The sequence below is a fragment of the Chiloscyllium plagiosum genome, chromosome 20 (assembly GCF_004010195.1).
Source record: "Chiloscyllium plagiosum isolate BGI_BamShark_2017 chromosome 20, ASM401019v2, whole genome shotgun sequence".
In the NCBI taxonomy this organism is placed as follows: domain Eukaryota; kingdom Metazoa; phylum Chordata; class Chondrichthyes; order Orectolobiformes; family Hemiscylliidae; genus Chiloscyllium; species Chiloscyllium plagiosum.
In genome coordinates, this window is record NC_057729.1 from 61,481,010 (window position 1) to 61,508,352 (window position 27,343).

Here is a 27,343-nt window from a genome sequence, read left to right on the forward strand (position 1 = left end):
TCGAAATCGACGTTTCGGGCAAAAGCCCTTTCCTGATGAAGGGCTTTTGCCCGAAACGTCGATTTCGAAGCTCCTCGGATGCTGCCTGAATTGCTGTGCTCTTCCAGCACCACTGATCCAGAATTCCCTCTCAGACAGCATGTTCCTTTTCTTCCACTCTCTGAGTGAAAAATCTTTTTCTCAGATCTCCTCTAAATTACTTGCTCTTCAGCTTAAACCTATTCCATCTGGTCTTAGACTCATCTGCCATGGGGAAGAGCTTCTCACAATCTTTCCTGTCGAGGCCTCTCATAACTTTGTATACTTCCATCATAAGAAATAGAAGCCCTGGATGGAGATGAGGGGGGTGGTGTACTGGCAAGTTTTGCATCTTTTCCGGTTGCAGGGGAAGGAATGTGGGGTTTCAGGGGGGTTGGTGGGGAGAGTAGTGCAAACCAAGGGCTGTCCAAGGGAACGGTCCTTGCGGAAGGCAGAGATGAGTGTGGAGGAGAAGGTGTTCTTTGTGGTGGGGTCTAGTTGGAGTTGGATAAAGTGTTTAAGGATGAGGCATTGGATGCAGAGACTGGTAGGGTGACAGGTGAGGACAAGTTGGACTCTGTCTTTATTGCATTCAGGGGGGTTTAGAGCATTGGAATGGGCAATGGAGGTGGTGTGATAAGGGCAGTCTGGATGACAGGGGGGAAAGGGACGTTATTCAAAATAGATGGATATCTGGGATGTTGCCATTTGTAGTAAACAAAGTCTCCAGATGGATGTTTACCACAAACGCACAGACTCTCAGAACAACCTGGACTACACCTCCTCCCACCCAGTATCCTGTAAGAACTCCATCCCATTCTCCCAATTCCTCTGCCTCTGCCACATCCGAAGCATCCCAGATGTCCACCTATTCTGAACAACGTGCTTTTCCATCCTTTGTCATCCAAGAAAGCCCTGCTCTTCACCACCACCATTCCCCTTTCCACTGCTCTAAACCTCCCCCACTCCAAAGACAATAAAAACAGAGTCCCTCTTGTCCTCACCTACAACCCCACCAGTCTCCGCATTAAAGACCTCATCCTTAAACACTTCCGACAACTCCAAGTAGACCCCACCACCAAGAACATTGCCCCTCCCCGCCCGTCCCTGCCTTCCGGAAGGACCATTACTGCTGAAACTTTATTGCTGGAACAGCACAGCAGGTCAGGCAGCATCTAGGGAACAGAAGATTTGACGTTTCGGGCACATGCCCTTCTTCAGGAATGACCATTACCCTTGACAGTCCTTGGTTTGCGCCACTCTCCCCACCAACCCCCCTGAACCCTCAAGTATCTTCACCGCAACTAGAAAAGATGTAAAACCTGTCAGTACACCACCCCTCCTCACCTCCATCTATGGCCCCAAACAATCCTTCCAGGTGAGGTTCACCTGCCTCTCTTCCAACCTAGTTTTTTGCATCAGGTGCTCCTGATGTGGTCTTCTCTACATTGGGGAGACCAAATGTAAACTTAGGAAAGAGTTCACCGAGCATCTCAGCAGGGCCTGCAGGGGCTGACCGGACCTCCCAGTCACCGCCCATTTTAATTCCCCTTCCCACTCCCTTACCGACATGACCTTACTTGGCCTCCTCCATTGCCACAATGAATCAAACCGCAAATTGAGTGAGCAAAACCTCATCTTCCGCCTGGGTAGCCTACAGCCTGGTGGACTCAACATTGAGTTCTCCAGTTTCAAATAATCTCCCTTCCCTTCCCCCAAATCCGATCCCAGCCCCCTTCCCCTCCTCTTTCCTTCCACTCCTCCCAGAGACCTACCGGATTCATTCCTCCCGCTGTGCAACCAGGTTTTACCCTCTACCTGTCTTCACCTATTGCCACTTCACCACCCTGCTCCCGCCAACCCCTTTATCTGCAGCTCTTCTTACAGCCACCCCCAGTCCTGAAGAAGGGTTATACCTTAAACGTCGATTTCTCCACCTCCTGATGCTGCCTGGCTTGGTGCATTAATCCAGCTTTCTGCTTGTCTATCATGGATTCCAGCATCTTCAGTTTTTTGTCTCCCCCTAATTTTGAGGCTATGCCCCCAAGTTCTAGTTTCACCCGCCATTGGAACAACGTCCCTGCTTCTATTTTATCTTATCAATCAGAAGCCTCCCCCCAGCCTCGTCTGTTCCATGGAAAATAAATGCAACCTATCATGTCTCTCTTTATAATTGAGACCTTTCATCCCAGGCAACATTCTGGTGAATCTCCCTTGCACCCTCTCTATTGCAATCACATCCTTCTGATAGTGTAAGACCAGAATTGCACACTGTATTCCACCTTGTTTTATAACCAATGTTTTATAACGTTGTAACAAGTCTTCCTTGCTCCTATAGTCTACGCCCTGACTAATTAAGGCAAGCATCCCGAACGCTGCCTTCACAGCCCTGTCTACTTGTACTGACACCTTCAGTCATCTATGGACTTGTACATCAAGGTCCCTTTTCTCCTCAGTACTACACTCCTTAGGGACCTACCGTTCATTGTGTATGTCCTTCCTTATTAGACCTCCCAAAATGCATCACCTCCAACTTAGTGCAATTAAATTCCATCTGCCCCCATTGCTCTTCCCAATTTATCAGTATCAGAATATAGCCTGAGACCATCCACCTCTCTATCAAGAAATGACCAATTTTCATGTAATTTACAAACTTACAAATTATAGCCTCTACATTCACATCCAATTTGTAATGTACATAAAGAACAGCAAGGGTCCCAGCTCCAGTCCTGGTACTACGCTACTGGCTTCCAATTACAAAAACAGACCTCCACCATCACACTTTGCCTCTTATTATAAGTCAGTTTTGGAATCAGTTTGCCAACTTGTCTTTGATCCCATGGCTTCTTGTCTTTATGACCTGCCATCCATGTGGAACTTTGCCAAAGAATCTACTGAAGCCCATGTAAACCACATTAACTGCACTACCCTCATCAAGATATTTAGTCATCTTTTCAAAAAATTAAGTGGAATTAGTCAGACAGGATCTCCCTCTCTCAAATCTGTGCTGACTATCCCTGAACACTGCCTGCCTTTCCTGTCTCTCAGAGATTTTTCCCGATCATTGATGTCAGACTAATTGGTCTGTAATTTCCTGGCTTATCTCTGCAGCCTTTCTTGAACAAAGGAACCAGATTTTGGATTAGTGGTGCTGGAAGAGCACAGCAGGTCAGGCAGCATCCGAGGAGCAGCAAAATCGACGTTTTCAGCAAAAGGGGCTTTTGCCCGAAACGTCGATTTTGCTGCTCCTTGGATGCTGCCTGACCTGCTGTGCTCTCCCAGCACCACTAATCCAAAATCTGGTTTCCAGCATCTGCAGTCATTGTTTTTACCTAAAGGAACCACATTAGCTATCCAGTCATCTGGCACATCATTTGTGACTGGTGAAGTATTTAACTCCTGATTCCTGATGAAGGGCTCCAGCCTGAAACATTGATTTTCCTGGTCCTCAGATGCTGCCTGATCTGCTGTGCTTCTCCAGCAATATACTCTCCACACCACATGCACCACATCAACCGGTTTATTTTAATTCACCTGTTTTGTCACCTTCTCGAAGAACTCAATAAGGTTAGTGAGGCATGATCTATCCTTCACAAAACCATGTTGACTTTCCCTAATCAAATTACTCCTTTCCAGATATTTATAAATCCTATCTCTTAGAACCTTTTCCAACACCTTACCCAAAACCAAAGTAAGGCTCACTGACCTATAATTACCAGGGTTGTCCCGACTCCGCTACTTAAACAAGGGAACAACATTTGCTATCCTCCAGTCTTCTGGCACTACTCCTGTCGACAATGATGACATAAAGATCAAAGCCAAAGGCTCTGCAATCTCCTCCCTGGCTTTCCAGAGAATCCTAGGAAATATCCGGCCCCGGGGTTTCATCTATTTTCAGATCTTCCAAAATTGCTAAAACTTCCTCTTTGTCAACCTCAGTCCCATCTAATCTTGTAGTCTGTATCTGTATTCCCATTAACATTGCCCTTTTTCAACGTGAATACTGACGAAAAGTATTCCTTAAGCACTTACTGTATGTCCTCAGATTCCATACACAACTTTCCACTACTATCTTTGATTGGCCCTAATCTTAGTCTAGTCATTCTTTTATTCCTGATATACCTATAGAAGGCCTTCGACTTCTCATGTCCCCTCCTGGCTCTTCTTAGCCCTCTCTTTAGATCTTTTCTGGGTAACTTATTACTCTCAAGCCCCCTATCTGAGCTTTCATGGCACATCCTCACATAAGCCTTCTTCTTCCTCTTGACAAGAGCTTCAACTTCTTTAGTAAACCATGGCTCCCTCTCTTTAACAACTACCTCCCTGCCTGATAGGTATACACTTACCAAGGATCAGAAGTAGCTGTTCCTTGAATGAACTCCACATTCAAGTGTGTACATCCCCTCCAGTTACCTTCCCTATCCTATGCATCCTAAATGAGAACAAAGAACAAAGAAAATTTAAAGCCCAGGAACAGGTTCTTTGGCTCTCCAAGCCTGTGCCTATCCAAATCCACTGTCTAAACCTATCGCCCAATTCCTAAGCATCTGTATCCCACTGCTCCCCACCTACTCATCCATCAGAACAGACGCACCTTTAATGAATTTACCATGCCTGCCTCTAATATCTCTGCTGGCAACGCGTTTCAGGCATCTACCACCCTCTGTGTAAAGTACTTTCCGTGTGTATCCCCCTTAAACTTTGCCCAGGCAACATCCTTGTAAACCTTCTCTGCGCCCTCTCCAATCCTTTTGGTAATGTGGCGACCAGAACTGTGCACAGTATTCTAAATGTGGCCGAACCAAAGTCTTGTACAATTTCATCATGACCTGCCAGCTCATATACTCAATACCCTGAGCATACTATATGCCTTCTTGACCACTCAACCTACCTTCAGGGAACAATGGACCTGAACTCCCTGATTTCTCTCTGCTCATCAACTTTTCCCAAGGCTCTTCCGTTTACAGTATAGTTCACTCTAGAATTAGACCTTCCAAAATGCATCATTTCACATTTGCACGGATTGAACTCCATCTTCCACTTCTCCGCCCAACTCTCAAGTCTATCTATATTCTCCTGTATTCTTTGACAGTCCACTATGCTTTCTTCTACACCACCAATCTTTGTGTCATCTACAAAATTACTGATCAGACCACCAGTGCCCTCTTCCAGATCATTTATGTATATCACAAACAACAGTAGCCCCAGCACTGATTCCTGTGGAACACCACGGGTCACCTTTCTCCATTTCAAGAAACTCCCTTCAACTACTACTCTCTGTCTCCTGTTGCTCAACCAGTCTTTTATCCACCTAGCTAGAATACCCTGCACACCATGTGACTTCACTTTCTACATTGGTTTACATGGGGAACCTTATCAAACGCCTTACTAAAATCCACGTATATGACATCAACAGCCCTTCCTTCATCTATCAACTTGGTCACTTCATCGAAGAACTCTATTAAGTTGGTAAGGCATGATCTCCCCCGCACCAAACCATGTTGCCTGTCACTGATAAGCCCATTCTTTTCTAATTATAAATAGATCCTATCCCTCAGTACCTTTTCCAACAACTTTCCCACCACTGATGTCAGGCTCACTGGTCTGTAGTTACCTGGAATATCCCTACTGTCCTTCTTGAACAGTGGAACAACATGAGCAACTCTCCAGTCCTCCGGCACTTCATCTGTGTTTAAGGATGCTACAAAGATATCCGTTAGGGCCCCAGTTATTACATCTCTCGCCTCCCTCAGCAACATGGGATAGATCCCATCCAGTCCTGGGGATTTGTCTACCTTAACATCCTTTAACCTACCCAACACATCCTCCCACCTTATGTCAATGTAATCAGGAGTAAACAAACCTCTATCTCTAATCTGAACATTCATTATGTCCCTCTCCTCATTGAGAATCTCACCCATTTTCTCAGATTTGACACACAACCTTCCTTCCTTATCCTTTAGTGGATCAACCCTTTCTCTAGTTACCCTCTTGCTTCTTATATAAGAATAAAAGGCTTTGGGATTCTCCTTAATTCTGCTCTCTAAAGTTATTTCATGACCCCTTTTAGTCCGATTGATTCCTCATTTCAGAATGGTCATACTCTCCCGATTTTCCTCCAAAGCTTGTTCTGTTCTTAGCTGCCTGGACTTTATGTATGCTTCCCTTTTCCTCTTGGCTAGTCGCATGATTTCTCCTGTCATCCACAGTTCATGAATCTTGCCTTTCCTATCCCTTGTTTTCAAAGGGACATGCCTATCCTGCACTATCTTCAACCTATCTTTGAAAGCCTCTCACACATCAAATGTGGATTTCCCTTCAAAAAGCTGCCCCCAGTCCACATTTCCCAGCTCCTGACGAATTTTGATATAATTGGCTTAGGTCCAGTTTAGTACTCTTCCCTTAGCACCACTCTCATCTTTGTCTACAAGTATTCTAAAAATTACAGAATTGTGGTCACTATTTGCAAAGAAATCTCCCACTGCAACTTCTATCACCTGGCCTGGCTCATTCCCCAACACCAGGTCCAATATGGCCCCTTCCCTAGTTGGACTATTGACATACTGCTGTAGAAAACTTTTCTGCCCCATCCAGACCTCTGACACTATGTATCCCAGTCAATGTTGGGGAAACTAAAATCTCCCATCACCACCACCCTGTTGCCTCTCCATCTTTCCATAATCTGTTTACCTATTTGTTCTTCTATCTCATGCTCACTGTTGCGAGGCCTGTAGTACAGCCCCAACAATGTAACTGCACCCTTCTTATTTCTCAGCTCTACCCGTAATGCCTCATTGTTCAAGCCCTCCATATTGTCCTCCTTTAGCACAGCCATGATATCATCCCTGACCAGCAATACAACTCCTCCCTCTCCTTTAAATTCCCTCCCTGTCCTGTCTGAAGCATCTGGAACATTGAGTTGCCAATCATGCCCTTCCTTCAACCAAGTCTCTGTGATTGCAATAACGTCATACTCACAGGCACCAATCCAAGCCCTACGTTCATCTGCCTTACCCACTATACTCCTCACATTAAAGCATATGCACTTCAGACCACCAGTTCCTTTGCATTTATCTGCTCTCTGCCTACTCTTCCCCTTGGTAATGATAACTTCATGATCCTGTTCCTTACAGTCTGTAGTTTCCACCTCACTGTCCACTGGTGTTCTCTTCTGGTTTCCAGCCCCCTGCCATATTAGTTTAAACCCTCCCCAACAGCAGTAGCAAAATCTCCCCCAAGGACATTAATTCCAGTCTGGTTCAGGTGCAGACCATTCAATTTGTGATAGTCCCACCTTCTCCAGAAGCGGTCCCAATGTCCCACAAATCTGAATCCCTCCCTCCTGTACCATCCCTCAAGCCACATGTTCATCCTGCCTATTCTTTCATTTCTACCCTGGCTAGTACGTGGCACTGGTACCTTTGAGGTCCTCCTCTTTAACTTCTCTCCTAGCTCTCTGAATTCTTCTTTCAGGACCTCATCTCGTTTCCTACTTATATCGTTGGTGCCTATATGCACCCCGACAACTGGCTGTTCACCCTCCCTTTTCAGAATGCTCTGCACCCGATCGGTGACATCCCTGACCCGAGCACCTGGGAGGCAACATACATCCGAGAGTCTAATTTTTGGCCACAGAACAGCCTATCTACTCCCCTCACAATAGAATCCCTCTGACTATGCCCCTACGAGAACACCAGAACCAGCCACGGTGCCACGATCCTGGCAATTGCTGCCCTCCCCGGTGAGCTATTTCCCCCAACAGTATCCAAAACGGTATACCTGTTTTGGAGGGAGATGACTGCTAGGGACACCTGCACTGTCTTCCTACTCTTTCTCTGTGTTTTGGTCACCCATTCCCTGTTTTTCTCTGCAATTCTCTAAACGTTCTATCCACGACCTCCTCAGCATTGCAGATGCTACACAGTGAGTCCGGCTGCAGCTCCAGAGCTGTCATGCGGTCAAGCAAGGGCTGCAGCTCAACACACTTCTTGCAAGTGTAAGAGTCAGGGACGTCAGCCACATCTCTGAGCTCCCACATCAAACAAGAGGCACGTGCCACGGGTCTGAGGTCCCCTGCAATTGTAAACCTTAGCTTTAACTCAAATAACTAATACCAAGCAATGCACTTAAATATATAAAAGAAAAGAAAAGATCTTACCTTACAGAGTCCTTTTCTTCTGGTTAGAGAGGGGGAGTGGGACGGAGATAGAACCTTCCTCGCAACCTCCTGGTCCCAACGTTACCCCCGCTCTGTCTCCCTCTGCTCCCGGACGGGTAAAAAGGCCGCGGGCTTTGAAGGTAAGTATTTGTACTGTTCACTTACCTTCCCGGCAACCTCCTGGTCCCAATGTCACCTCCGCTCTGTCTCCCACTGCTCCCAGACAGAGTAAAAAAGTCCTGCCAAATCATAATTGCCTTTCCCCCAGTTATTCCTTGTGGTATATACCTATCCCTGCCCATTGCTATTGTAAACGTTACCAAATTCAGTATGGCATTGCCCCTTGTTGGCCTGTTTACATACAGTGTCAGAAAAGCCTCCTGCACACATTGAACAAAAACTGACCCACTTGAAATATAGTATTTCCAGTCAATATTGGGGAATTTAAAGTCCCCCATAACAACTACCCTTTTACTCTCGCTCCTATTAAGAATCATCTTTGCTATCCTTTCCTCTACATCCCTGGAACAATTCAGAGGCCTATAGAAAACTCCCAACAGGGTGACCTCTCCTTTCCTGTTTCTAACCTCAGCCCAAATTACCTCAGTGGATTGACTCCTCAAACGTTCTCTCAGCTGCTGTAATACTACTCTTGATTAACAATGCCACCCTCCCCCCCCACTCCCTTTTTACCAACATCTCTGTTCTTGCTGAAACATCTAAATCCTGGAATCTGCAACAATCATTCCTGCCCTTCCTCTAACCATGTCTCTGAAATGGCCACAACATTGAAATCCCAGGAACAACCCATGCCACAAATTCACCCACCCTCATTCTGGATGCTCCTGGCATTGAAGTATACACATTTCAAACCAGCATCCTGATTGCCGGTGCCCTCTCACGACCTTGTAAACCTATTCCTGACCTCACTACCCTCAACTTTCTGTAGACTGGAACTACAATTCAGGTTCCCATCCCCCTGCTGTATTAGTTTAAACCCCCCCCCCCCTCCCCGAAGAACATTAGCAAATTCCTCCCCCAAGATATTGGTACCCCTCTGGTTCAGTTGAAGACCAACCTGTTTGTAGAGGGCCCACCTTCCCCCAGAAAGAGCTCCAATTATCTAAGAATCCAAAACACTCCCTCCTGCACCATCCTTGCAGCCGTGTGTTCAGCTACGTGCTCTCCCTCTTCCTCACTTCACTAGCACATGGCACGGGCAACAAACCAGAGATAAAAACTCTGTTTATTCTAGCTGTAAGCTTCCAACCTAGCTCCCTGAATTTCTGCCATAGATCCCCACCTTTCTTCCTACCAGCAGCCGGACGTGTGGAATTGTCAAGCAGGAGGCTGTCAGGAAGGTGAGGAAAAATGTTTAAAAACCCACCTCTAGTGTTGGGGTCTGCCATTGTTGTTTCAGCAGCAGGAAGTGCGGGAGCGTCAAGCAGGAGGCTGTCGGCGAGGTCACGAGGTTACATATTTGGGGGGTTGCTTTACCCGAAACACTACTCGGGTCGTGTCTCCCACTCATCCTTTTCCTTTAACCAAAAAAAAGTTCTCTGCGTCGGTTGGTAATGTGGTAAGAGTTTTCTTTTGTGTGTGTTTCATTTTTTTCAGCGGTTTACTTGGGAATTTAGAACAGTGGGAATGGAGGTTAGGGCGGTTGAATCTTCCTCTTGCTGTATGCGGGAGGTAAGGATCACCTCTAGTGTCCCTGCTGACTTCATTTGTGGGAAGTGCACCCAACTCCAGCTCCTCGAGAACCTTGTAAAGGAATTGGAGCTGAAACTGGATGAACTTCAGATCATTTGGGAGGCGGATGGGGTTATTGAGCGGAGTTACAGGGAGGTAGTTACTTCACAGCTGTGTGAAGAAGGTAGATGGGTTACCGTCAGGGGTAGGAATGGGAACTGGCAGGCAGTGCAGGGATCTCCTGTGGTGTTTCTGTCAACAAGTATACCGTTTTGGATACTGTTGGGGAGGACGACTTAGCAGGGGTAAGCAATTGGGCACAGGTCTCTGGTGCAAAGTCTGTCCCTGCTGCTCAGAGGGGAAGGGGGAAGTGGAGCAGAGCTTTAGGCACTGGGGACTCCGTAGTTACGGGGACATATAGGAGGTTTTGTGGGAACGAGAGAGACTTACGATTGGTTTGTTGCCTCCCAGGTGCAAGGGTTCGTGATGTCTCTGATCATGTTTTTTGGGACCCTTGAGGGAGAGGGGGAGTAGCCCCAAGTCATGGTCCACACAGGCACCAAGACAAATGCTTTCACCCATAATGGTTCGGATCTTGAACACTTGCTGAAAAGGTAGTGGAAGCTTATTCCATAAATAATGTGTACTGGAGTTTGACAGGTGTCTGCAGATGAGAATTACAGACAAAATATTGTGATCTGAGACTAAGCACAGCTGCTCTTTTAAAGAGCCAACAGAGGGTCAAATGGTTTATTTTGATGCTGTAAGTGTCTAAGGATAATTATTGTGCAGTTGTACATGATATTAATTCCTATACCTAATGACACTTCCTCATTGACACCTGGGTAGTCATTCCAGTGAAACCTGTTTCTCTTGTAGAATGTTTCCATGAAGTTTATGAGGAATTAATACAAGAACAGTAGGTGGATTAGCACTGAATAAAATAACAAAGTTTCACAATTTCAAAATTACCCAAGCAATTTGAGTATGTGAGTACAGAAAGCCTTCTCTGGAGACTTCCACTATTATAGATGCAGGCATTCAGCCAATTTGTTTAATTCCACATGACATCAAAGAATGACTGAGCACATTGAATACAGGAACCACATTAGGTCCTGATGACATTGCAGCAATAGCACTGAAAACTTGTGCTCTGTATCTAGCTACTTCTCTAGTTAAGCTGTTCCAGTACAGTTACAATGCTTGCATCTTCCCGAAAATGTTTTTATTAAAACTAGGAGTTGCCCATTATGACCAATTACTACCCCGCCATCTACTGTCATTTATCAGCAAAATGATGAGGTGCTATTAAGTGGCACTTACTCAAAAAGACCTGCTCATCAATCCAGGCTCAATCACCTCCAGAACTTAATGTAGTCTTGATCCAAATATGGACAAAAAGTTAAACTCTGAATTGAGAATGATTGTCTTTGACAACAAAGTAACATTTAACCAAGTGTAGCACAAAGCGCCCTGAGTCAATGGGAATCGGGGGCGTGGGGGTGGGAGGGATCTCTACTGGTTGGTGTTACACCTGGCATGTAGGAAGATGGTTGTGGATGTTGGAAGTCAGTCACCTCAGCTCCGGGACCTCTCTGCAGGAGTTCCTCAGGGTAGTGTCCTTGGCCGAACCATCTTCAGTTGCTTCATCAATGGCCTTCCCTCCATCATAAGGTCAGAAGTGGGGATGTTCACTGATAATTGCTCAATGTTCATTTTCACCACTGATCCGCAGTGATGTCTTTGTGTACTATCTACAAGAAACCTTCTTTGACAGCAACTTTTAAAGCTGCGGAGTCAACCACATAGTGATAGGAATCAGGGCTCAATTGTTTCTTCGAGGGCTTCTCTTGAATTTTACTGGAGGCTACCTTTTGATTTTTGGGGGCAACAGTTTTGTTTTCAGGAGCTAATTTTTCAGTCTCACCAACTCTTTCATTTAGTAATGCCATCACAAAGTAGCAACATCTCCATGTTTACGCTTATATATGGGGAATTTGGACTCACACAGATGCAGAATTTAAAGCTTCAGCAATATCCCCCAAGATTAACTTTAAAACCACAAAACACAAAATACAAGGAAAGCATCAGCTTTGTAGGGATGACAATATTCAAATTGGTGCAAAACAATAAGCATAAGTTAGTAACAAATATTTTTATTCGAAAAAGCCATTGATATACATAAAAAGTCATGACTATAAAGGCTTTCTGCTGACTCGAGGTGTCACAGCTGAACAGTTGTATGTCTGTCTTAAAGCCAGCCACTCAAGTAATTCATAGTAAGGGAGATGCTTTAACATGTGATAACACATTAATAGAAACCTTTACTAAATAAAACTTCAACATTATATTAAACCTTTGGTTCAGTGCTCATATTTGTAGTTCCTAAATTCTGCAGTTTTAATCTAGAGATTCAACGTTAATTTGTGAAGAATTTGTCACTCGATTTTTCCTGTTTCCAACGGCTAAGTATTTCCTTGCTGAAAAATTTAAAATTGTTTTCTCCCCATGAAAACAAATGTTTCCCCTTTGAGATCCACCCGACCTTTGAAAATTCAGTATCCCCTTTGTAGCTGCTCATTCCCCTTTGCAGCTGTTCTCTTTTACTTTACACCTTTGCACCCACTTTACGGACCCAGTCACTGTGCAGCCTGACTTGCTTTCCATCCTCCCAGTTAGTCGATCAACAAAAAGCATAAAATCACACAACACCAGGTTATACTCCAACAGGTTTAATTGGAAGCACACAAGCTTTCAGAGCGCCGCTCCTTCATCAGGTGATTGTGTCTCATAACAAAAAGCATAGGAGTGAACCAGCCTGTGATTGGAGGAGCAGTTTCACTATTTCCATCCATTGAATTTTGCTGAATGGTCACCTCTGTTTAAGAGTTGAATTGAGCAATAACACTTTCACCCAAAGGCTGATGAGGATCAGGAACTTGCTACCTGAAAGGTTGGTAGAAGCAGAAGCCCTTGCCCCATTGAAAACATTATTTGAGTTTTCAGTTGAAGTGTCATATCTGCACGGCTATATAACACCTTTCATTCACCCACAGACACACTGTGGGGCCAAATGGTCTTCTTTTGACCAGTTTATATGTGCAGAATTTTGCATCCTTCCTCAGCAGGTTTGCAGCCACTGTTAGTTGGCGGGAAAAGGAGGGGGAGGGGGAGGGAGTTGCCCTTTCCACTAGTCGCTTCCCATCCTGAACTCACTGTGGTTTAACAGTGAGGGGATGAGTGGGGGGTCTAGGCTGGCTATTCTGCCCACATCACCCCTCTACTGTGGAGCCTCACACCACCTCTGAGAAATCCACACTTGCCTAGTCATATAGTCTGGGACTTCGACACCAGAGACTGCTTTCAGCCACAATCCTGAATTCCTGCCGCATTATCTCAAGCGGTAAGTGTCTTTGCATTCTTGCTGCATCCTGAAGTTTATTTGGAACATACAGATTAGAATTAGGAATGTCCCATTCTGCCCATCAAGACAGCTGTACCATTCAAAATGATCATGGGTGATCTGATAGGTGACTTTAATCCACATCCTGCCAACCCCCCACCCATATGCTTTGAGTTCTTTGTTAATCAAAAATTCATCCACCACTGTCTTGTTTTTGATAGACCCACCTTCACAATTCCTTGGGAAAAAGAATTCCACAGATTCATGACTCTCAGAGAAAACTGTTCTTCTCATCTCTGTCTTAAATGGGGGATTATTTAATTTTAAACTGTAGCTCCTGGCTCAAGTCTGTCCCACAAAAGGAAACAACCTTTTGCTGTCAACTGTCAAAACTCCACAGGCTCTTATGTGTTTCAATAAGATCATCTCTCATTCTTCTAAACTCTAACGGTTACAGATTCAGCCTGTTCAATCTTCCTTCCCTCGATAATGCCTCCATCCCAGGTACATCCTCTGAGGTTATTACTATTATTCAATAATACTTTTCTCAAATGGGAGACCAAAAACTGTACATAGTACTCCAGATGTAGTCTCACCAATAACATGTATGACTGCAGCAATAAATTCCTATCTTTATTTTCCATTCCCATTGCAGTGTATAACAATGTTCCCTTTACCTTTCGAATCACATGCTGTACCAGCAGATTAAATTTTTTTCATTCCTGTGTTAAAAGATCAAGATTCTTCTGTACCTCAGAGTTATACAATTGCCTTCGGGTTAAATAAATGCTAATTTTCTATACTGCCTGTCAAAGTAGATGACCCCACATTTTCCCACTTTACACTCCTTTTACTATTTTTTTGCCAATTCACTGAACCTTTCCAAATCCTTATGCCAATTTTTTGGATAGAAACACCTGATTATACAGGCGAAAGTGAGGACTGCAGATGCTGGAGATCAGAGTCAAGATTAGAGTGGTGCTGGGAAAGCACAGCAGGTCAAGCAGCATCTGATTATACAGCCCAGGTTTGGTGGCAGGTGTAAAAGTCAATGTCATGTCTGCTCAGAGGTGGCTCAGTTTTTCATGCACAATTTTACAATTCTTAACTTATTATATCCTTGGAAGAAGAGTCTTTGGTTTTGAAACAATAACTCAGTTTCTCACCCCACAGGTGCTGCCATTCCAGCTGAGTTGTTCCTGCAATTTCTTTTTTATTTTAATTGTTGTGCTGCTTTGAAACCTCCGTGTAGGAGGAGTGAAATCAAAATGTTAATTTTATTTTATTTAAGGTAATTATGGGAAGTTGGTAGAACTTGTCACCAGAAAGAAAAAAGAAGGAAAGGTGGATGACAATGAGGAGAAGAGATCTTTACTGGACACAAGAGATTCAGATGACGAGCTAGAGAATACTGAAATCAGTTTACCTCCAAAACAAAACTCAATTACACCACCTACAAAAGCAGAATACACAGAATTTGACAGGTGCGTTCAGAAAAATTCAATAAATTGGTGCTAAACAATTATTTGTTTTTAAATGATTTTGCATGTTCACTGGCAAAGCCACCATTATTGTTCATCCTTAGTTGGATACTCTTCATTTTGTGTAGGTTCACCATTAGTGCCGTTTGGGAGATATAGGACTCTAATCTGGTAACAATGAGATTTTACTGAAAAGATTGATGATGGATAGGTTATTGTTCATATTTAAAGAGCAGATGCATGAATTATAACACTATTCCTATCTGGCGCAAAAATAAAACTGCAAAAGTAGCTCAACTGTGGCTTACAAAAAAAATTAAGGACAATATGTGATCCAAAGAAGAGGTGTATAAACTTGCCAGACAAAGCAGCATGCCTGGAGATTGGGACCATTTAAGAATTCAGCAAAAGAAGCCAAAAAAATTTAATCAAGAGAGGAAAAATAGATTATGAGAGTAAGATTGCAGGGATATAAGCTTCAATAACTATATGAAGAGAAAGAGATTAATAAAGACAGATGTAGGTCCTCTCAGTCAGTGTCAGAGAAATTTTAATGGAGAAGAACAACATAGCAGAAGGATTGAACACATATTTTGACAGGGAGACTGCTCTCACTCAGTTTCATTCTTATCTGTACAATTGTAGAAAATCATTTGACTTTTCTTCTTTTCCCACACTGTTATCTCTGACGTTGTACAAAAAAACCATCCTTGATCCCTCCTATTTCTCATCCACATCCTGCCTTTTGGTGACATCATCCAGAAATGCATTAATTTCTAGACATATGCTGACAAATCTTTGAAATAACTCCACAGAGGCCAATATCCCATTACCAAGTCATCCTTTATTTGCATGTGGAAAGTCCTTGACAGTGGTCAAGCTTTCCTAGAGCCAGTTGTCAGAGTGTCAGAATGTCACTCTTTTTATCTGTCAGCCAGGGCTCACTGATTTGACCAGATTAACAGCCCCAATTAGGGAATTAATATTCTATGAGGTCCACCTGGCTGAACTCATTACAATCACTACACCCCTAGCTCTCCCTTGCCACCATATTTCGCAACTCCTTTATTACCTCTAAATTGTCAGTTATTTGTCCAACATCCAGTATAGGATTCACAGAGATTTCCTCCAATTAAATGTTAGGAAAACGAAACCATTGTCTTTAGTCCTGACCACAATCTCTTTTCCTGTAACCACCAACTTCATGCCTATCCTGGACAACTGTCTGAGGCTGAATCACTTGCAAAGTCAAGAATGTGGTGCTGGAAAAGCATAGCAGGTCAGGCAGCATCCGAGGAGTAGCATCCAAAGGGCTCATGTGTGGAACGTTGATTTTCCTGCTGCTTGGATGCTGCCTGACCTGCTGTGCTTTTCCAACACCACACTCTCAACTCTGATCTCCAGCATCTGCAGTCCTTTCTTTCTCCTAACTGAATCACTTGCAAAGTTCAGTGTGACATTTGACCCAGAGATGAACTTCTTATCACTTCACCATCATCATTACAATCATCTATTTCTACCTCTGTAACATTTCCTAACTCTGCAACTATCTCAACTCATCTGTTCCTGAAAGCCTCATCCATCCCTTGTTAATCTCCAGACTATTCTAACATACTCTTGGCTGCTCTTCCACATTACATCCTCTATAAGCTTGAGGTTATCACAACCCAGCTTTCCATGTCCTTACTTATCCCAGTCCTATTCACCTTTCACCCTGTGCTCACTTGGTTTATATTGGCTCCAGCTTAAATAGTGACTCAATTTTAAAATTTTCATCTGCATTTTCAAATTTCTCCATGATCTCATCCCTCTATATATGTAATCACTTCCCGCCAGGCAACTCTTGGAGACATCTGTGCTCCTCTAATTCTAGGCTTTAGTGCATTCCCAACAATAATTGCTCCATTATTGATGGTCATGTCTTTAGTTGACTTGATCCCAGGCTCTGCAATTCCCTCCTTACAATTTTCCACCTCATTTCCATCTTCTAACTGGTCCAGTTAGTAGAAGGATCAAGAGCAAGAGAACATGGATTTAAGGTGATTGCCTAAAGAAGTGATGGCAACTCAGGAATAATGTTTTCACGCAGCGAGTAACAAGCAGGATAGGTAAAGGAGAACCAGTAGATGATGTATCTATGGATTTCAATAAAGTGTTTGATGATGTACTCCTTGTTATAAGACCCTGCAGTGTTGAACTGGTGTATTAACATGAATAGAGGAGTGCAATTATTTATAATATTTATTAATGACTTGGATGAGGGAACTGAATGTACTGTTACCAAGCTTGCAGATGACACAAAATAGATGGGAAGACAGTGGTGTGGATGATACAGAGGGATATAGACAGGTTAAATGAGAGGGCACAAACTTGTCAGATGAAATACAATATGAGAAAATGTGTGGTTTTGCACTTCGGCAGGAAGAATAGAGGAGCTGAATATTATTTATTATTATTAGAAACATGGAGAGATTTGGAGACTCTTGTGTACAAAGCCCAAAAACTGAGCATCCAAATTCAATGGGTAATAGGAAGGCAATTAGAATGGTATCCTTTATTTCAAGGGGAATTGAATATAAAAATCATTAAGTATTACTAAAACTATACAAGGCAGTACTGTAGTTAAACCACAGCTGGCAAACTGTGAACAGTAAAGGTGGAAAGGTATTCTTAACTTAAAGGCAGCACAGGGAATGTTAACTAGGCTGATATTGGGTATGGAGGGAATGTCGTATGTGGAGAGTAGATTGGAAGGATTTAGAGGGATATTGGTCAAATACTGGCAAATGGAATTGGGTCAGATTGGGATGTTGTTGTGGACGAGTTGGACTGAAGGATCTGTTTCCATGCTATATGTCTTGATGACTCTAGATTGGGCCTGTGGAATTCCAATTCATTGGAATTGAGAAGAATTAGAAGTGACCTTATTGAAACATACAGGATTGTTAGGGGACTTGAATGGGTAGATTCAGAGAGGTTGTTTTCTCATGTGGGAAAGCCGAGGGCCAGAGAGCACAATCTCAGAATAAAGAATTGCCATTTTGAACATTGAGATGAGGAGGAATTTCTCCTCTCAGAGGATAGTCAATCTGTGGAATTCTTTACCTCAAAGGACTGTTGAGGCTGGGTCATTAAAAATATCCAAGACTGAGATAGACAGATTTTTAATCAGTAAGGGAATCAAGGATTATGGGGAAAAGGTAGCAAACTGGAGTTGAGGATTATCTGATCAGCCATAATCTCATTGTATGGTGGAACAGACTAGATGGGCTGAATGACGTACTTCTGCTTCTATGTCTTGTGGTCTTATGAAGTAGTTAAAGTCTGGAATATAGTAGGAGAAGCAAATTACTTCAGATGCTGGAATCTGTACTTAAAAAATGCTGGAAATTACAATGGTCAGGTAGCATCTATGGAGAGAGAGAGAGAGAGAGCAAGCTCTGGTAAAGAGCCATCTAAACTTGAAACATTGGCTGCCTTCCCTCCCTGGATGCAGCCTGATCCGCTGTGATTTTCAGCATATTTTGTTTTCATTCTGGAATGTATTTTCTGAGAGTGAGTGGAGGTATTGAAAATGGAATTTGATTGTTATTTGAAGGAAAGAATATGCAGAGGAATGGGGAGAAGGTGATGGAATGAGACTGGGTGAGAGACTCTTTGAGACCCCAGCAAAGAAATGAACCAGTTAGCCTCTTGTGTTGTAACCATTTTGGGAAGATGCAAATTTACATTTCTATCCGAGTTTTTGCTCGTCAGTCTTAAGATCTCTGCTTCTGGTTCAATGTCAAAGTTTGTTTGGTAATACTCCTTCGAAATACCTGGTGATATTTTTGAATGTTAATTGTTGTTGTTGGCAGTGATTACCAGTTATTGTAGATCAGATGTATCATGAAAACAGTAGATATGGAGATCATTGCATCCCTTAAGTTAACACATGGGTCAATTTTTCTTATTTACTTATCCGTTTTCTTGTATTCGCTGTGTTTCAGATCATATTGTTGTATTCCGTATCTGTACGAGAAACCGTGTGTGTATGTATGGAGTTCTTGGGAAGACTATTCCTGGCGCTTGTATAATTCCAATCTCCTTGCAAAGATAGCAGAAAGACTGGTAGGTACATGACTAAGACTGCACATTTATTTGACTTGGTGTGAGATCATGTTGAGAAAAAGGAAATAAGTTTCAATGAAAATTCTTATGGTTGGTTCTAATATAATGCGATTGTTGCATTCTTATGCAATCATGCGTTATAAGAAAATCATGCAATAGCCACACCATTTAAACTAATGGGGCCAGAATCGCATTACAGTCAATACAGGTAAGGAAAGTTCGTGTTCCATAAATAATGGTCTAAATTCTTCAGTCGCGTCAAAGCCAATTCACTTTGAAGAAACATGCGTCAAAGCAGCATCGACTGTATCAGTTATTCACTGAACTGGCCACTCAGCCCAATTTGGGAACTTTGGACATATTCATAAATTTAATTTGGTATTTGTGGTTGAATATAGGCAGGAGTTGACATCATGGTAATGTCAGTGGTGTAACAGTTCAAACCCCAGGCTAACGTTCTAGGTACATATGGTTAAATTCCACCATGGCAGATGGGTGACAATCATGTAACCTATGTGAATTGTTGTAAAAACCTTTAGGGAAAGAAATCTTCCATCCTTAGCTGGTCTGACCTCCATGTGACTCCAGTCTAACAGTCATGTGATTGACTCTTAACTGCCTTCTGGGCAAGTTAGAGATGGACAATAGATGCTGGACTAGTCAGCAACACTTACATCCTATGAATGAATAAACTAAAAATCCAGCCTAAACAAAGAAATGATAACACATTGGGGAGGAGAAGTGAGAAACAAGTCACAGGATCTGTGATATTGATAAGCACTGGGAGAATGGGTGAGATTCTGAATGAATACTTCGCATCAGTGTTCACTGAGGAGAGGAACATGATGAATGTTGAGATTAGAGATAGAAGTTTGATTAGGTAGGGAAGATGTGTTGGGTAGGCTAGAGGTTATTAATGTGGACAAATCCCTAGGACCGAATGGGATCTATCCCAGGCTGCTGAGGGAGGCGAGAGAGGAAATAGCTGGGGCCCTGACAGATATCTTTGTAACATCCTTAAATACAGGTGAGGTGCCGGAGGACTGGAGGGTGCTCATGTTGTCCCCCTGTACAAAAAGGGTAGTAGGGATATTCCGGGTAACTACAGACAAATAAGCCTGACGTCAGTGGTGGGAAAGTTGCTGGAGAAGATACTGAGGGATAGGATCTATTTATATTTAGAAATGAATGGGCTTATCAGTGATAGGCAACATGGTTTTTTGTGGGGGAGATCGTGCCTTACCAACTTAATCGAGTTCTTCGAGGAAGTGACCAAGTTGATAGATGAAGAAAGGGCTGTTGATATCATATACATGGATTTCAGTAAGGCATTTGATAAGGTTCCCCATTGTAGACTAATGGAGAAAGTGAAGTCATATAGTGTGCAGGGTGTCCTAGCTAGGTGGATAAAGAACTGGTTGAGCAATAGGAGACAGAGAATAGTAGTTGAAGGGAGTTTCTCGAGATGGAGAAAGGTGATCAGTGGTGTTCCACAGGGGTCAGTGTTGGGGCCAATGTTGTTTGTAATATATATAAATGATCTGGAAGAGGGCACTGCTGGTGTGATCAACAAGTTTGCAGATGACATGAAGATTGGTGGAGTAGCAGAAAGCATAAGGGACTGTCAGAGAATACAGGAGGATATAGATAGACTGGAGAGTTGGGCGGAAAAATGGCAGATGGTTTTCAATCCAGAAAAATGTGAGGTGATGCATTTAGGCAAGTCTAATTCTAGAGCAAATTATACAATGAATGGAAGAGCCTTGGGAAAAGTTGATGGGCAGAGAGATCTGGGAATGCAGGTCCATTGTACCCTGAAGGTTGCTGCACAGGAGGATAGAGTGGTCAAGAAGGCATATAGTATGCTTGACTTGTCCATGCTGACCAGATATCCTAGATAAATTTAAATCCCATTTGTCAGCATTTGGCCCATCTCTCTCTCCTCAGCGAGTCGTAAGTTCATGGAATGCCCTGCCAGCAGCAGTGGTGGACTCTCCCTCTTTATGGGCATTTAAGCGGGCATTGGATAGGTATATGGAGGATAGTGGGTTAGTATAGGTTAGGTGGGCTTGGATCGGCGCAACATCGAGGGCCAAAGGGCCTGTACTGCGCTGTATTCTTCTATGGATGTTGCCTGGTATGGAAGGTGCTAGCTATGAAGAAAGGTTAAGTAGATTAGGTTTATTTTCATTAGAAAAAAGGAGATTGAGGGGGGATCTGATTGAAGTTTATAAAATCATGAAGGGTATAGACAGGGTGGATAGAGACAAGCTTTTTCCCAGGGTGAGGGATTCAATAACGGGAGGTTACGCTTTCAAGGTGAGAGGTGAAAAGTTTAAGGGTGATACACGCGACAAGTACTTCACACAGAGGGTGGTGGGCGTTTGCAACGCATTGCCAGCAGAGGTGGTAGAGGCAGGCACGGTATATTCATTTAAGATGCGTCTGGATAAATGCATAAGTAGGTGGGAGTTTTGGGACACAGATGCTTAGGAATTGACCGACTGGTTTAGACAGTACATTTGGATCTGCTCAGGCTTGGAGGACAGAATGACTTGTTCCTGGGCTGTAAATTTTCTTTGTTCTAGTTCAGGGAGGATCTCTAATGTTTGTGGCAAGGGTTTCCCAGAGTCTCCAGCAACTGGTGATACTGACCACATGGGCAGGGCTGTTCCAACACAGAAAAAACCCATTTGACCCCTGGTGTTCGTGCAGCTCAAAGTTAGAGAAACTCAAGGCCAAACCCATTTTCCTCTTGTCTCCCTCTTCTTATCCTTCAAAAACTTTTGGTGAAAGTTAGATCCATATTAAGATAGGTTGTTGGGGATGGAAATAAATTATGCAGTTGGTGACTCGCTTGGAGCGGTCCAATTTAGAAGTAACCTGCTACACAAAAGCCTTTCGTATTGACTGGTTTATTCATGAGCTCCTGAGGAAAGACAAATCAACCGAAAGGCCATAAGGCGAGGTACAGAGGGTTGTGTGATTATATAGGTTATAATCGTTTAACAATTAGCAAACTGTTAATTGCAAGATAATGAGCAAGCTAGGCGCCGTTGTTAGCTTCAGTCACGTAATGTCTGGACAGTGTCGTTTAGTAGCTGATAAGCAGGTGTTAATAGGTCCTTGCAAAGAGAGGAATCGCTCCATGCAGAAAGAAGAATTTGTTTATCAGGGATCAGTACTGCTGCAAGGCCAATCATCTTAGCTGGGCATGGGAAATACCAGGCTTTCTGCAAGCATGATTTGGAGATACCTGTGTTGGACCGGGGTGTACAAAGTTAAAAATCACACAATACCAGGTTATAGTCCAATAGCTTTAATTGGAAGCACTAGCTTTTGGAGCACTGCTCCTTCATCAGGTGGCTAGTGCTGTGCTCGTGCTCCCAATTAAACGTGTTGGACTACAACCTGGTATTGTGTGATTTTTAACTTTTTGCAAGCAGGCACTAGAATGAGATCCAAAATGGTTTCCAGGCTTTTAATATGTGACAAAATGACTGCCACGAATCTAACAATTCTCCCATATAGGTAAGGGACTCCAAAATTAAAAGCCACTTCCACCATTTTGAAAAAAATCATTATCGGCTACTTAAGTTAGCTAACAAGGCATAATGTTACATTGCCATAATGTGGTTCGCTAGGACTGGAAGGTGATAGGGCAAGTTCACTTTTTTATCATCTTAGATGCAGAAGTGGGAATTGGGGTTTTGCATTATCCTTTTGGAGCAATGTTCTGAGTATACCACAAGCTCTCCTACCACAAGATGGCACACCCCCCCATCTTTGTGCCTTCCCACCTGGCCTTCTGAATGCCCTTGTCTCCTCCCTAAGGTGCCCAATCAGTTCCTGACTTGAACCTGGGTCTGGGCTTCTTTGCTCTTGTCATTGCGTGCTTACCCATTATGGAATGATAGTTCTGCTGGAACTGCTAAATGTCTCTCTGTTCAGACTGCGGGCAACATACCATCACAGTGGGGTGGTATTGTGGGACAGTTAGGCAGCATCCGAGGAGCAGGAGGATTGACGTTTTGGGCATAAGCCCTTCACCAGGAAGCTTTAGCACACTGTAAACTTTTGCTATAAATTCTGTGTCTTACAATTGTATCCTCCACAACCACCTGATGAAGGAGCGGCGCTCCGAAAGCTAGTGCTTCCAATTAAACCTGTTGGACTATAACCTGTTGTTGTGTGATTTTTAACTTTGTTTAACTTACACAGCATGGAGTCTACCCAAAAATTGATCAGTCAATGAGCTACTGTTTACTCAGTGTAAATAGCTATCAACAGGAGAGTGATTTAAAAATCATGGAATTGAAATGATCTGCTGTTTTTAAAGAAAGAAAATGTTAGGCACTATTTAATGTTTCAAATTCAGTATCATGCAAGAGCAGTAATGATTAATTGTCCAATTTCTTCATCCTTTTTCAGGAGGATGGTCTTGATGAAGTGGCTCACATGATAAAGAGACCAAAGTCAGAAGCACACATTCAACTTCAACAAATCTTGAATGAGTTTGTTGCTGGATGCAGGTCTTTCTTTGTTTTATCATCTTTATATATTAGACATAGAAACAGTACCAGAATCTTTGTCCATGCATCAGACTTTATTTTCACAAAAACCCAGAACCTTCTTTTCCTGTCATCAGTTCTATGACCAGATTTTCTGAGGATACAGAATGCACTCTCTCCTGGAAAAGATTTCTTCTAAACCTTAATTTTAGGAGAATCATGTTGTCAAACACACAATATCTACCTTCGTTTTTACTCTGCATCTTCACAAATAATGCCACAATTTCTTTCGATGTAAAATGAAAACGATTTGTACACTTCCAATTGTCTCCTTCATCTCCTGCTATCAAGATGTTACAGAAAAATTTTTATATTCTCTACTTTTTTTCTGTCTTAATAGACCAGATAGAGATTGTTTAATAAACAGATTGCAATCCAAATGTACACGTTGCTCTTACCTCAGTCATTTTTTAAAGGTCCACATGATTTTTACCCTAAAGGCTGCTTTCCAAAATGTTCTGCTTGTTGGCCCCCTACCTTCAAATTTATATATACAGAGAGCACTGAAATGAGGTTCAACAAAGATGGAACAATGCATGTGTGAGAATCTGTCAAGTATTCACATATAACATGCTAAACTGGATAGGATATTTAGTTAGAAGTGCATTGACCTCAATTCTGTCTGGAATCTCACTACAAGACAACCTAGTGTTATCCTCATATGTATATCTCAACTCATCTTCAACCCTTCAATTCCGAGGAGCAGCCTCTCCTCATGTGATTAAAAGATGATTCATTTGATACCACATCAGTGCTCTTTGAAAATCTCCCAAAAAAACCCTTTGTCTTTCTGATTTTCTCTCTTCTTTCAAAAACTCAAAATCCATGTTTCAAGCTCTGCTTCTAGCCCCCAAAACCACGCTAAATCCTCTTCCACTCCATGTTTTTGGATGAAATATTGTTCTACAACATAGCAATGTCATTAGCAGCATTCTCAACAGGAATAGTCGGTGAGATGTTTAAAGTCAAGCCCAATTCTTCATCCATCCTAATCCTTACTTTAAATTGAACTCCCTCATCTATAGATTTTTAATATTTTTGATCATTTCATTGTATAATTTCACAATAGACAGTTGACTATACAAAAAGGAAAAACAAATTTTTGTGGTAAAATTACAGGAGTAGGCCAACTGGTCCTCGAGCCTGCTCTGCAATTTAATAACATTATGGCTGATCTTTATGTCGACTCAGCTCCACATACCCACTCGCTCACCATAACACTTAATTCCCTTACTCTTGAAAAATCTATCCTTGCCTTCAAAACATTCAACTGGATAGCCTGGGCAGGGAATTCCACAGATTCATAACCCTTTGGGTGAAGAAGTTCCTCCTTAATTCAATCCTAAATCTGCTCCCCCTTATTTTGAGGCTATGCCTGCTAGTTCTCATTTCACTTGCTAATGGAAACAATCTCCCTGATTATACCTTATCTATTCCCTTCATAATTTTATATGCTTCTGTAAGATCCCCTTCATTCTTCTAAATTCCAATGAATATAGTCCCAGTCCACTCAATTTCTCCTCATAAGCCAACCCTCTCCACTCTGGAATCAACTTAGTGAACATCCTCTGCACCCCCTCTAGTGCCAGTATGTCCTTTCTCAAATAAGGAGACCAAAACTGTACTCCAGCTGTGGCCTCACCAGTACATATACAGCTGCAGCATAACCTCCTTATTTTTAAACTCCATCCCTTTAGTAATGAAGAACAATATTCCATCTATCTTCTTAATTACCTGCACCTGCAAACCAACTTTTTGTGATAAAAGAATCATGTAAGGATGATAGAAGTGTCATGCAACAGCTGGATGTTGGGAATAATTTTAAATGATTCTGGGATTGTTACGTCTTGTGTAGTCGTCACAACTAATCTCCAATTGCTGCTTTAATGTATAAAACTGGGAGAAATGGCTGAACCGATTTGCTACACAATAGACGCTGATTCCTCAAGCACTACCATCTGTAAATCTTTACAAAGCTGTATTGTATGAAAGCCACTAGAGATATTAAAATGTACATTTATCATCATATTCTAGTTGTCAGTTGGGATTTGCTATTTTGCTCACAAAATTAAAGTTGACTATTTGTTTTCTTTGTGCTAGGCAATACCACATCTACGCTGAAAAGAAAACTACAAGCAGACCCAACAATTTGGATAGATGTCGGATTAAGTCCTTAAAGCATAATATTGTGAGTGAATGGGGACTTGCTATTTCTAGAAAATCTCGAAGCTACTCATTAATTCTTGAGTAGATTTATTCAATTGGGAGCAGTTTGTTCTTTCTTTTGCTTTCAGTTACTGACATATCACCATGAGGGAACACACGATTGGATTAGTGTTGGTGGAGGCAGTATTTGGTCAGTATTTAGCCAGAGACAGAACTGCAGTTCCACATTGGGCCAGTGTCACTATAAGTGACTCCATACTAAGCCCGTGTCAGTACAGAAGACAATAATTTATTAATGAAAGTGACTCGCAGTTGTTCCACTGATAGTATAAGGGAATTTATGCTGACAGTGCTGGGAATACCCGCTATATCATTGTCAGTATCAGGATTCCCCAATAGGCCAATGTCAGTATCAGGTTTCCCCACTGGGCCAGTATCAGTATCAGAATACCCCACTGGACCAGTGTCAGTGCTGGGAATTCCAACTGAGCCACTGTCAATGTTGGGATTTTCTAATAGTCCAGTATCAGTAGCATGATTCTCCACTGGACCGGTGTCAGTGCCAGGAATCCGCACTAGATCAGTGTCGGTGCTGGGAATCCACACCGTGCCACTGTTGGTCCTCACTGACCACTGTGTCAGTTCTGGGATTTCTCACTGGACCCATGTCAGTCCTGGAATCCCCAGTGGGTCAGTATATGTCTACAAAGACATTGCAAGATGGGACACTTTACTGATCTGACATGACAATCTCATGTTTAATTGAATCCCTTTACACACCCAGGCCTAGTTCTCTGTACTTCAATTATCCTGAAGATAGTCGTGAGTGTGGTGCTGGAAAATCACACCAGGTCAGGGCAACATCCGAGGAGCAGAGAATTGATGTTTCGGGCTTAAGCCCTTCATCAGGAATAAGCCTGAAAATATTCTTGTTTTGATACAGAGAATGTTTTCTATTTAAAACTTTCCAGATTATCCATGCAAAGCAGGCACTTAGAATTATGAAGAGATTGAACAAGAAAAATGTAAAGGAGCAACTCCGTGAAGCACAAAAGCTACTGGAGAAAATCAAAATGCGAGTGGAGGAGGTGAGATCACTATTGGATAATTTATGAACTATCTGAGTATTTCAGTAGGTTGTCCAGAAATTTATAAACTGGGAATTAATGTGCAACTATTTGATTTTTCTCTAGTTGTTCAATGGGATGTTAGCTTGTAGTTAAATATTATGTAGGCTTCCCTGTGCATGAGGAATTTCATTCTGCAATCCTACAGCTTCATCGAGTAGCTTTCCTCTTGGAAATTAGATTAGATTCCCTGCAGTATGGAAACAGGCCCTTCGGCCCAAGTCCACACCGACCCTCCGTAAAGCAACCCACCCAGACCCATTCCCGACATTTACCCCTGACTAATGCACCTAATACTATGGGACAATTTAGCATGGCCAATTCACCTAACTTGCATATCTTTGGACTGTGGGAGGAAACCGGAGCACCCAGGGAGAATGTGCAAACTCCACACAGACAGTTGCCTGAGGCGGGAATCAAACCCAGGTCCCTGGCGCTGCGAGGCAGCAGTACTAACCACTGAGCCACTGTGCCGCCCCTTGAGCAGAGCGTGGCTGACCTCCATCTCTGTGCGACTGATATATGTGCTTCCCTTATCCTTCATTCTTCATTCACCACATGCATATCCCACCTCTAATCTGCCCCACACAGTATCAGTGTTTGAACTGGTGACTGTG

At 42.8% G+C, this 27,343-nt stretch overlaps 1 protein-coding gene across 1 annotated transcript in view; it reads left to right on the plus strand.

The window, feature by feature from the left end:
• LOC122559891 (fer-1-like protein 4) overlaps positions 1-27,343 on the plus strand; it is a 349,022-nt gene that overhangs the window by 92,070 nt on the left and 229,609 nt on the right. The window contains exons 17-21 of the mRNA XM_043709999.1: positions 14,563-14,755; positions 18,742-18,862; positions 23,294-23,394; positions 25,534-25,621; positions 26,571-26,687. Coding sequence (XP_043565934.1) covers positions 14,563-14,755; positions 18,742-18,862; positions 23,294-23,394; positions 25,534-25,621; positions 26,571-26,687 — 620 coding nt within the window. The remainder of the gene's footprint in view (positions 1-14,562; positions 14,756-18,741; positions 18,863-23,293; positions 23,395-25,533; positions 25,622-26,570; positions 26,688-27,343) is intronic.